Source organism: Hemitrygon akajei, chromosome 25, assembly GCF_048418815.1.
Source record: "Hemitrygon akajei chromosome 25, sHemAka1.3, whole genome shotgun sequence".
Classification (NCBI taxonomy): domain Eukaryota; kingdom Metazoa; phylum Chordata; class Chondrichthyes; order Myliobatiformes; family Dasyatidae; genus Hemitrygon; species Hemitrygon akajei.
In genome coordinates this window covers 11,529,572-11,541,965 of record NC_133148.1, presented here as the reverse complement: position 1 = coordinate 11,541,965, position 12,394 = coordinate 11,529,572, and the positions used below count along the sequence as shown (strand labels likewise).

Sequence of the window (12,394 nt, the reverse complement as noted above, 5' to 3'; positions counted from 1 at the left end):
AACCCATGAACACTACCTCAGTATTTTCCCCGCTCTTTCTGCGCTGCCTATTTAATTTAAATGTATAGTTTTCATTATTATGTATTGCAGTGTACTGCTGCCACAAAACAACAAATTTCATGACATTTGCCAGTGAGATTAAGCCTGATTGCGATAGTGATGTATGTGTCGAACCCCTAATGACTCACTGGGTTGTTGATCGAAAACTTCTTTAGTTCTGGTTGCATGCTATAAACCTGCTAATTTAGGGACTGAAAACAGCAGCTCTAAAGCTGTCTCAGATCTAGCTGCCTCATTGATGACGGTTTGGACTGTTTCCCATTGCTTTGCAGGAAGAGCTGCAGCACCTGACTGTTGCTCACACGCAGAAGGATATGATCACTATGCGCCTGGCTCAAGAGAAAGCCCTCAAGAGGAAACTGGAGGAGGAGCAGAAGTTCAAGCAGATGGCAGCACAATTACACCCCCATCATGCTACCCTCACCCCACCAAAGCTCGGAGTTTTGAAGTCCCCTGGACAGACTGCCTCCACCTCCCCAAGCCTGAAGCCTCCCAGCCAAGCTCCGAGCCCTGCTGTACAGGCTCCGTCAAGCTCCCCTGCCCAGAGTGTGCCAAATACCCCTGCCCAGGCTCCTCCAGACTCTTCCAGTAAGCCTGCTGCCAGCCCGCCTGTAGAGACCTCCCAAGCCCCTGCCAGCCAGCCTGCTGTCAGCCCCGTGGTAGAGACGGCCCCGAACACCGTCGACCAGGCTGTGCGTGCTCCGCCCAGTCTGCTGGCTGCGTCCTCTACAGTGCCACCAAAGGACGAGCCGATGGAAGTTGGCGACAGTGTCAGTGATCCCGAAGGTATTGGAGACACCTCACAACCGACAATCATCATAAACGTGAAGGAGGAAGAGGAGAGGCCGATGGCGTTGGATGAACCATCCCAGGGAGTGGTTGTCATGGAGACTGGACGTGAAGGACAGATTGTACTCAAGGTAAGAGAAGTTAATTATAAGCCTATAGCGACACGATGTAATACACAGTCATGCAACATGGAAACAGGCCCTGGGTCATCAACCTCCCAATGACACAAATCCCACTTTATTCTCCCCACTTTCCCATCAAGTTACCCTGAATTTTACCCATACACTAGGCAATATATGGTGGCCACTGCTCCACAAGGGGAGGTGGGAGGAAAGTGTAGCAGCTAGGGGTAATCCTTATGATCAGACCACAGAGACAGCATTCAAGATTGTTTCATGTCATTTCCTGTACATAGGTGTAAAAAGGAACAAAATAATGGTTACTCCCGATCTGATGCAGCACAAAAATATCACAAAAGATAAAGAACACAATATTTAAACAAACAACTATACATACATTGGCTGTATGTTCATAACGTGACACTAGGCTGTACATAAGGTGATTGACAGGAAAAATACAGTAGTGGTGGAGTTAATGATTGAAGGTGTTGATCAGCCTTGCTGCTTGGAGAAAGTAACTGTTTTTAACCTTGGTAGTACTGGCATGGATGCTATGTGGTCTCCTCCCTAATGGGAGTGGGACAGACTGTTCACAAGTAATATGGGTAGGATCTTTCATGATGACTGCCCCTTTTCCAGCACCTTTCTGTGTATAGGTCCCCGATTGTGAATAGGCCAAGGTCAGGAGCAAACTGGTCTCTTGTGTGTTGAGGCAGTGGCCCTACCTGCTGTGCCACCCACACTCCGTCTGGAGTGTTAGAGTTGCAGTGTACAGGTTATCACACTGAATCTGCTGACCATCTGAGTTGCAGGCAAGATAAAATCTGCAGATGCTGGAAATCCAAGCAACACACACAAAGTGCTGGAGAAACTCAGCAGGCCAGGCAGCATCATCGAGTACCGTTGTCATTTTGGGCCGAAACCCAAAGGAGAAGAAAGCTGAGGAGCAGATTTTTAAAGGTGGGGGGAGGGGATAGAGGAATACATAATGATATGGGGAAGGATGAAGTAAAGAGCTGGGAAGTTGATTGGTGAAAGAGACAGAAGGCCATGGAAGAAAGAAAAGGGGGAGGAACATACTTTTGATTTTATTTATTAATTGAAGGGTGTAATGAAATACAGTACATGTTTCATAAACTTTTTCTCATCTCTCTTACAAGTCCATTGTCTATAAACACTGTACAGATTAATTGCCCATCCAGATGAAAGATGCATCTTAATTGTCATTCGATCATCCAAATGTTCCACTTCTAGTCTGTTTCTGGATTAACATTTGAATGAATCCATAAGATTGAATTCATGTTCACAGTCAGCACTAGGCAATGTTCTGACAATGTCAACAAGAATTGATGGTTCAAATTCTTCCTCATAGCTCAGCATATCAACATCTTAATTAAACTTTCCCAGAAATGATAAATTTGAACCCACAATATTGTTAAGATATTTTTGAGGCAATACTTTTGTTGTAGTTCAGTTGTACAACATTCTGTTTTCCAAATTCAAAATCGGTTTCATTTATAATAGCAACAGGGTCAAAAGTTTGCCGGTCATTGTCAGGAAATCTATTATCCAAGTGGTTACACACACTTTGAATGAATTGATGTATAGTCATGCAAACAATTTTGTAGAAATGAAATTTTACCTTGTTCTAACAGTTATTAATTTAAAAATTATGATTTTTTAAAAGATTGCTGATCTAAAATGTCAGAATATAGGATTTTTCACACCAAACAAACACAAACCACAACTCACAATACAAGTAAATGATGTTGGGCAGTCAAAACAACTGACGGGCGCAATGGCAAAAAAATATTTTGACTAGATGGTGTCGGCATTCAATGCTCTTTTTTTTTAGCAGAGCTATTGAATTCCATTCTGTGTTTATTGTTGCAATTTGTAATAGTTGTAACTTGAAACACTGACAATGTAAGTACATTGAAGTTCTAAAATGTTTCAAAGTAAAGGTTGGTTTAATTGCAGGATATTTCATAATTATATTAGCATAATTTCAAAATTATGTTAATATAGGGAAAGAAATTTCTAGCTGCACAGCAACAAAGGTTATGTGTGTGGGAGCATTTTAGTTCTTGCGCAGCCATGCACCCACGCAGCTTAGAGGGAACAGTGAGCCAGGAGATTGTGAATCTTTATTATTCATTTTCACAGACGGCTGTGGAGGACAAGTCATTGGGTATATTTAAAGTGGAGCTTGATAGGTTCTTGATTAGGAAGGACATCAAAGGTTATGCGGAAGACGCAAGAGAATGGAGTTGAGAGGGAAAATAAATCAGCCTTGATGGAATGGTGGAGCAGACTAGATGAACCACATGGTCTCATCCTGCTCCTTTGTATTATTGGCCAACCTCTGGAAGGTGTGGGTGGAGCTGGACTGCTGGGGGTGTGGTGGAGGGAGGAGAGGAGATGCGGGTGAGGGAGGTGGTTGGTGGGGTGAGGAAGGGGGTGGGGTGTGGGGAATATGGTGTGGTTAAATGGGGGTGGTGGGTGGAGAGAGGGAGGGAGTTGTGGGGAAGGGGTGAGGGAAGCTTTGGGTGGAGGGAGAGGGTGGTGGGGTATGAGGAGGTGGTAGGGAGTGGAGGGTGTTCATTGGAGGAAGGGAGGGTGGCAGGATGGGCGTGTTGGTGGGATATTATGCTAAACCTGGTCTGCACTGTTCCTGTCCTAAACAAGCTGCTTCTGGTGATTGGGGAGTTGAGGTGGGGGGTGGTGGTTGAACAAGCTGCCCTTTGACTGGCATCTCTCCAACTTGCTTTCGGAACAGGATCCAAAAGCCAGCGAACAAACTGGTCAACAGCCACTGCTCCATGAAGTAGGACAGCTGGTAGCACCAGATGTCACGGAGCAGGTGATCCTGGTCCGTGATGACCCACCGGTGGCAGAGGGGGAGCCAACATCCAGCAGCGGGCAATCAGCCAGCCTCCCAGAACAGGCAACCGGGCAGGACCCGTCCAGTGTGGCTCTTGAGAAGAATGGCGAGGGATCTGAGCAGTGCCAGGCAGCAGGAGACAGCGATCAACAGCCTGTCACCAAACGCAAATCTGCTGTGAGGAAAATCAGTTAAGAATGAATCGTGGTACATATCCATGGTATGCAAGCTGATTAGTAACAAAATACAAGCTTAAAAGGACAAATAAAAGTTTCACTCTTCAAAGGAAAGTGAAAGCTGTAGTTTGTCACTGAACTTTCCTGTTCCAGGAGTTGTGCCTGGATCTGATCCGATTTTTTATTAAGGTCTAGTTAGGTCCATATTGGGCTATAATTAAATAACCAGTCACTGTTTAGATAGTAATGGTTGAGGAAAGAGCAGTGGTTGGATACCTTGCTCTTCTTTGACCAGTAGCTCCAGTACACATCAGTTGTGCTAGCCCTCAGTATTGCCATTTCCAACTGTAGGACATGCCCAGAATTAGGATTGAATCCACATATTTTACTCCACTCTACCCAGTTGCTGAACCCAAGTTCTTGATATTATCCAAGCATGCAAACCGATTCTGAACACTCATCCCATTTTCTGGCAGCTCATGTGAAGCACCACTGATGTGATGGGGAGAAAGAAGACTGCCTATTCTCCTTGTATTTATGCAACAAGGAAATTGGAGCCTACCTTGGAATCGGAGATGAATTTGGAAGGAGCTCTCTTCAGAATTCTTATGTTTACTGTGTGTTCAGAGACTTGAACTTATTTCTTAAGCAATTCCACCAATGTAATAGATTAATTTCATTCTGATTGGTATTCATTCAGCAAAACCTGTTCATATTTCCTTTGAAGTTCCACTAAGAATGTTTTGTTTTTATTTCAAAGTGTTTAAGTATGGCTGTTTGACCTTGTGTAATATGACTGTCATAAGCAGTGGGCCGGCTGCTGGAGAGTTTTACATCTACAGCTGTAAGAATGTGAAATGAATTAAAGTTTGGAGAGTTGGCAACATGTATATAAAATTTAGTGTCTGACTTTAAACTCAGATTGCGAGGGAGTTACTTAGTGCAGCTCTGTGTCTGTACAGACACAACTGATGTCACACTCAGTGGCTATTTTATGAGGTATAGGAGCGTACCTAATAAAGTGGCCACAGGAGTGGAACCCGGTGTCATCTCCTACTGTAGCACATTCAAAGGTCAAGTTTAATGTCAGAGAAACGTATACAATATACATCCTGAAATGCTTTTTCTTCACAAAACATCCACAAAAACAGAGAAGTGCCCCAAAGAATGAACGGCAGTTAAACGTGAGAACCCCAAAGTCCCCCCCAGCTCCTCCCTCCCGCGTGTAAGCGGCAACAAGCAACGATTCCCCCTGCACCCACCAGCAAAAATAAACGCACATCGGTACAATCACCGAGCCCAAGTGTGTGCTAAGCGATAGCAAAGACACGGACCTTGCAGTTACCCCAGAAGCTTCGCATTTCATCCGAATTCAACAACCCACAGGTTCTCTCTCTCCCCGGCAAGGGAGAGGGAGGTGTCTCCTATTTTCACAGTGAGCGGGAGACATAACAACAACCCGCTGGTTTACAATCTTAAAAGTCTATTTTGTCACGCTTTTCGAGCTCTGTGTCTGAAAATCGCAAAGACCTCGGGTCTTCGGGCCCACAGCAAAAGATTTTCCAGCCTCCCCAACAATACACGTCTTCAGCCGTGACACCGACCTCGATCCGCTTGTCTCCAGAGCCCTGAGATCTTAGACTTCCGAACACGATCGAGACTCTCAGGCCGAGCCCTTGGCATGTCGAATAGCAGCCAGGCGTGGAACCCCGAGAACGGGTCTCATCCTGCAAAGAACCGAAGCCTGCGTGTAACACTGAATGGGAAAAATAAAGATATTAAAGGTAGAAATAGAGCTGTTTCCAAAGATGCAAGCAAAGGAGTCGCTGTTAGGCGCCATTAATCCTCCTAAGCTCCACCCCCACTTCAAGATTCGACATGTTAATTCAAAGATACTTCTGCACACCACTGTTGTAACATATGGTTATTTGATTTACTGTCATCTTTCTGTCAGTCTGGCCATACCCCTCTGACCTGACAAGGCGCTTTCACTCACAAAACTGCCGCTCACTAGATGTTGTTTTTGTTTTTCGCACCATTCTCTGTAAACTGTTAGAGTCTGTTGTACAAGAAAATCCCAGGAAATGAGAGTTATATACAGGCCCCCAAACAGTAGCCAGGAATTGGGATATAAATTTCATTGGGAAACAGAAAAGGCATATAATAAGGGCAATGTTATGATTGTCATGGGGGATTTCAATATGCGGGTGGATTAGGAAAGTCAGGTTAAGAGGGAATTTGTAGAACGCCTATGAGATGACTTTTTAGAATAACTTGTGGTTGAGCTCACTACAGAACGGGCAATTCTGGATTTAGTGTTGTAGGTTTGATTAGGGAGCTTAAGGTAAAGGAACCCTTGGGAGACAGTGATCATAATATCATAGAATTCACCCTGCAATTTGAGAGGGAGTAGCTAAAGTCAGATGTATTACAATAGAGTAATGGGAATTGCAGAGGCACAAGAGAGGAGCTGGCTAAAGTTGATTGGAAGGGGACACCAGCAGGGATGACAGCAGAACAGCAATGGCTGGAGTTTATGGAGGTAATTCAGAAGGCACTGGATAGCTACATCCCAAAGGTGGCGTATTCTAAAGGAAGGGTTCCCAACCTGGGCTCCACTGTGCCCTTGCTTAATGCCCAAGGTCCATGGTATAAAGGTTGGGAACCCCTGTTCTAAAGGGAGGATGAGGAAACTGGGTGTCAAATGAAGTCAAAGACAGCCTAAAAGCCAAAGAGAGGTCATATAATAGAACAAAAAAAAAGAGGGAGGATTGGGAAATTTGAAAACCCAACAAAATAACCAGGAGAGAAAAGATGAAATATGAAGGTAGCTACCCAAAAATATCAGCGGATACAATAGTTTTATTGGAGATATTAGGAATGAAAGAGAGGTGAGAGTTGATAATGGACTGCTACAAAATGATGCTGGAGAGGTAGTAACGGGGCAAAAAGAAATGGCAGAAATATTTTGCATCAGTCTTCACTGTGAAAGACACTGCGATATGCCAGAAGTTCAGAAGTGAGTGTAGTTGCTATAACTAAGAAGAAGGTGCTTGGGAGCCTGAAATGTCTTAAGTTTGGTAAGTTGCCTGGACCTGGGACTACACCTCTGAAAGATGTAGCTGAAGAGACTGTGTAATGATCTAAGTTCTGGAATGGCTCCAGAAGACTGGAAAATTGCAAATGTCTCTTTAAGGGGGGAAGTGGAAGAAAGCAAATTATAGGCCAGTTAGCCTAACTTCAATGGTTGGGAAAATATTAGAGTCCATTATCAAGGATGAATTTTCGACGATCTTGGGGGCACATGATAAAATAGGCCAAAGTCAACATGACTTGCTTCGGGAAACTTGCCTGACAAATCTGTTGCAGTTCTTTGAGAAAATAATAAGCAGGATAGAGAAAGGAGAGTCAGTGGATGTTTACTTGGATTTTCAAAAGATCTTTGACAAAGCGCCACACGAGCTGTTTAACAAGAGCCCACGGTATTACGGGAAAGGTACAAGCATGGACACATGATTGGCAGGAGGTGCAGAGTTGGAACAAAAGGGACCTATTCTGGTTGGCTGCTGTGGAACCCCACATACAAGTGGGGTTCCACAGGGGTCTATATTGGGATCGCTTCTTTTTATGTCGCATGTCAATGATTTGGATGATAGAATTGAAGACTTTGTGGCCAGGTTTGCAGGTGATATGAAGATGGGTGGAAGGACAGGTACTGTTGAGGAAGTAGGAATTCTGCAGAAGTTGTTGAACAAATTGGGATAATGGGCAAAGAAGTGGGAGATAGAATACAGTGTAGGGAATGTATGATAATGCACTTTAGTAGAAAGAGTAAAGATGTGGACTATTTTCTAATCTAAAGAGGGAGAAATTTCAAAAATCAGAGCTGCGAAAGGATTTGGGAGTCTTTGTGGAGAACTCCCTAAAGCTGAAGTGCAGCTTGAGCCAGTGGTAAGGAAGGGAAATGAAATCTTAGCATTTATTTCGAGAGGACTAAAATAGAAGAACAAAGATGAGACTTTGCTCTTGGAGTATTGTGAGCAGTTTTGGGCTTCTTATCTAAGAAAAAATGTGCTATTGGAGAGGGACCAGAGGAGTTTCACAAGAATGATTCTGGGAACGCAAGGTTTATGAGAAGTTTTTGATGGCCCTGGAGTTCAAACACAATGGAGTTTAGAAGAATGAAAGCATTAGGGGAGGAGGGTCTCATTGAAACCTAATGAATATTGAAAGCTTAGACAGTGGAATAGAAGAGGATGTTTCCTATAGTGGGTGAGTCCAGAACAGAGTTCAGCCTCAGAATAGTGGGACATTCATTTAGAACAGAGATAAGGAATTTCTTCAGCTAGGGCTAGTGAATCTTTGAATTCATTGCCACGGATGACTGGAGGCCAAATCTTTAAAGCAGAATTTGATGGGTTTTTGGTTAGTCAGTGTCATGTTATGGGGAGAAGGCAGGTGAATGGGGTTGAGAGGGTTCCAATCAGCCATGATGGAATGGTAGTGCAGACTCTGAGCTGAGTGGCCTAATTCTCCTCCCATGCCTTATGAAGATCATCTGTTTTTGAGATACTCAAACCATCTCATCTGGCACCAACATTCAAAGTCATTTTTTTATTTCTCCCCATTCTGATGTTTGGTCTGAACAACAACTGAATCTCTTGACCATGCCTACATGCTTCTATGCATTGAGTTGCTGTCACTTAATTGGCTGATTAAATATTTGCAATAATGAGCAGATACACTTAATGAAGTGGTCTCTGAGTGTTTATTCCAGATCAAGATCAGGTCTGGTTGACTTAATTCTTCCTTCTCCCACCCCTTTGTCAGCTCCTTCAGCCCCACTCTTGGTTCCTTCTCTAATGATCTCATTAGATCATTAGTAATGATCTCATTACTCCCCAATGTGCCTCTTATATATCTGGTTATGGATGATATTCTTTCAGTTAATTTATACAAATCTCATTACAGTGCAGAATGGACTAAGCAAATAGCTACACCTCAAATTCTCCAGCTTGAATTCCTTTAGTTAAGGGAAATATGATTACCTACAATAATTGGTAAATCAGTTAAGTTTCCTGATCTGTGAATTTCTGGATCCTGAAAATAAAAAACTGCACATGTTGAATACCTAAAATTAAATCAGTAAACACTGGAAAATGACCAAAGGTCCTCAGCCTCAAACATGAACTGTTTCTCTCTCCACTGTCAGATCTTTGTAGCACTTTTTGGTTTAATTTCTTGATTTTGTCATATATCTGATTTAACTCTGAAAGATTTTCAGTTCAAGATGTTGCTGAGACCTTTTGGGACTTTCATGGGATGATCAGTTGAAAGTTTGATAGAGGGAATCTCAAGTCTTACTGTGCATTAGTTATCTGGCGATTTACCAAGCTGAACGGTTACCAAGGTCCCAAGGCTAAAATTAGTTGGTGAGGCCTTGAATTTGAAGGGTTGAGTAAACTTGAGTATTGTACTTTGAAATGAAAAATGTTAGAAATTCTCAGCAGGTCAGGCAGATGAGAAGTTTAATATTTCAGGTGGAAGAGCCATCATTAAAACCTGGAAACAAGTTTTAACTTGCAGTAAGACAGAGAGATAACAGACAACTGCAGGAGACAGGAAGTTGTGATTGTAGGGGATTTTAATTTTCCACACATTGGGACTCCCATACTGTTAAAGGTCTAGATGGGTTAGAGTTTGTGAAATGTGTTCAGGAAAGTTTTCTAAATCAATATATAGATGTACCAACGAGGGAGGATGCAATATTAGATCTCCTATTAGGAAATGATTTAGGGCAGGTGACGGAAGTGTGTGCAGGGGAACACTATGGTTCCAGTGATCATAACGTCATTAGTTTCAACTTGATCATGGATAAAGATAAATCTGGTCCTCAGGTTGAAGTTCTAAACTGGAAAAAGGCCAAATTTGAAGAAATGAGAAAGGATCTAAAAAGCGTAGATTGGGACAGGTTGTTCTCTGGCAAGGATATGATTGGTAAGTGGGAGGCCTTCAAAGGAGAAATTTTCAGAGTGCAGAGTTTGTATGTTCCTGCCAGGGTTAAAGGCAAAATGAATAAGAATAAGGAACCTTGGTTCTCGAGAGATATTGGAACTCTGATAAAGAAGAGGAGAGAGATGTATAACATATATAGGCAACAGGGAGGAAATAAGATGCTTGAGGAGTATAAAAAGAGTAAGAAAATACTTAAGAAAGAAATCAGGAGGGCTAAAAGAAGACATGAGGTTGCTTTGGCAGTCAGGGTGAAGGATAATCTTAAGAGCTTCTACAGGTATGTTAAGAGCAAAAGGATAGTAAGGGATAAAATTAGTCCTCTTGAAGATCAGAGTGGTCGGCTATGTATGGAACCAAAAGAAATGGGAGAGATATTAAATGGGTTTTTTGCATCTGTATTTACTAAGGAAATTGGAATGGAGTCTATGGAAACAAGGCAAACAAGTAGTGAGGTCATGGAATCTATACAGATTGAAGAGGAGGAGGTGCTTGCTGTCCTGAGGAAAACCAGATTAGATAAATCCCCAGGACCTGACAGGGTATTCCTTTGGACCCTGAAGGAGACCAGTGTTGAAATTGCAGGGGCCCTCGCAGATATATTTAAAATGTCGGTATCCATGGGTGAGGTGCCAGATGATTGGAGGATAACTCATGTTGTTCTGTTGTTTAAAAAAGGCACTAAAAGTAATCTGGGTATTCATAGTCCGGTAAGTTTGATGTCAGTAGTAGGTAAATTATTGGAAGGAGTACTAAGAGATAGGATCTACAAGTATTTGGATAGACAGGAACTTATTAGAAACAGTCAGCATGGCTTTGTGCGTGGTAGGTCATGTTTATCCAATCTATTAGAGTTTTTCGAGGAAGATAACAGGAAAGTAGATGAGGGAAGACAGTGGACATTGTCTACATGGACCTCAGTAAGGCCTTTGACAAGGTCCCGCATGGGAGGTTAGTTACGAAGATTCAATTGCTAGGTATTCATGGAGAGGTAGTAAATTGGTTAGACATTGGCTCAATGGAAGAAGCCAGAGAGTGGTAGTGGAGGATTGCTACTCTGTGTGGAGGCCACTAGTGGTGTGCCACAGGGATCAATGCTGGGTCCAGTGTTGTCATCTATATCAATGATCTGGATGATAATGTGGCAAATTGGATCAGCAAATTTGCTGATGATACAAAGATTGGATGTGTAGTGGACAGTGAGGAAGGTTTTCGAAGCTTGCAGAGGGATTTGGACCAGTTGGAGGAATGGGCTGAAAAATGGAAGATGGAGTTTAATGCGGACAAGTGTGAGGTATTGCACTTCGGAAGGTCAAACATACAAGGTAAATGGTAGGACACTGAGGAGTGCAGTAGAACAGAGGGATCTGGGAGTACAGATACATAATTCCCTAAAAGTGGCGTCACAAGTAGATAGGGTTGTAAAGAGAGCATTTGGTACATTGGCCTTTTTAAATCAAAGTATTGAGTATAAGAGTTGGAATGTAATGGTGAGGTTGTATAAGACATTGGTGAGACTGAATTTGGAGTATTGTGTGCAGTTTTGGTCACCTAATTACAGGAAGGATATTAATAAGGTTGAAAGAGTGCAGAGAAGGTTTACAAGAATGTTGCCGGGACTTAAGAAACTGAGTTACAGGGAAAGGTTGAATAGGTTAGGACTTTATTCCCTGGAGCATAAGAGAATGAGGGGTGATTTGATAGAGGTGTATAAAATTATGATGGGTATAAATAGAGCGAATGCAAGCAGACTTTCTCCACTGAGGCCAGGGGAGAAAAAAACCCAGAGGCCATGGGTTAAGGGTGAAGGGGGAAAAGTTTAAAGGGAACATTAGGGGGGGGCTTCTTCACGCAGAGAGTGGTGGGAGTGTGGAATGAGCTGCCAGATGAAGTGGTGAATGCAGGCTCACTTTTGATATTTAAGAAAAACTGGGACAGGTATATGGATAAGAGGGGTTTGGAGGGATATGGCCCAGCAGCAGGTCAGTGGGACTAGGCAGAAAAATAGTTTGGCACAGCCAAGAAGGGCCAGAAGGCCTGTTTCTGTGCTGTAATGTTCTGTGGTTCTCAAGTCAAGTCAAGTCAACTTTTATTGTCATTTCGACCATAACTGCTGGTACAGTGCATAGTAAAAATGAGACAACGTATGGTTCTATGGTTCTAAGTACAAAGTGTATTTATTATCAAATTACATATGTCACCACATACAACCCTGCAATTCATTTTCTTGCGGGCATTCACAGTAAAAACAAAGAAACAGAATAGAATCAATTAATACTGCACACAAGTGACCAACAAACAGCCTGTGCAGATACAAAAAGTTGATAAATAAATGAGCAGTAAATATTGAGAAT

General features: G+C 42.7%; 1 protein-coding gene across 1 annotated transcript in view; it reads left to right on the top strand.

Annotated features, from left to right (window-relative positions):
• The window catches only part of LOC140716169 (symplekin-like), an 80,500-nt gene extending 75,586 nt beyond the window's left edge, over positions 1 to 4,914 (top strand). The window contains exons 24-25 of the mRNA XM_073028814.1: positions 333 to 980; positions 3,748 to 4,914. Coding sequence (XP_072884915.1) covers positions 333 to 980; positions 3,748 to 4,047 — 948 coding nt within the window. The 3' untranslated portion in view covers positions 4,048 to 4,914. The remainder of the gene's footprint in view (positions 1 to 332; positions 981 to 3,747) is intronic.
• The last annotated feature ends 7,480 nt before the right edge of the window (positions 4,915 to 12,394 follow it).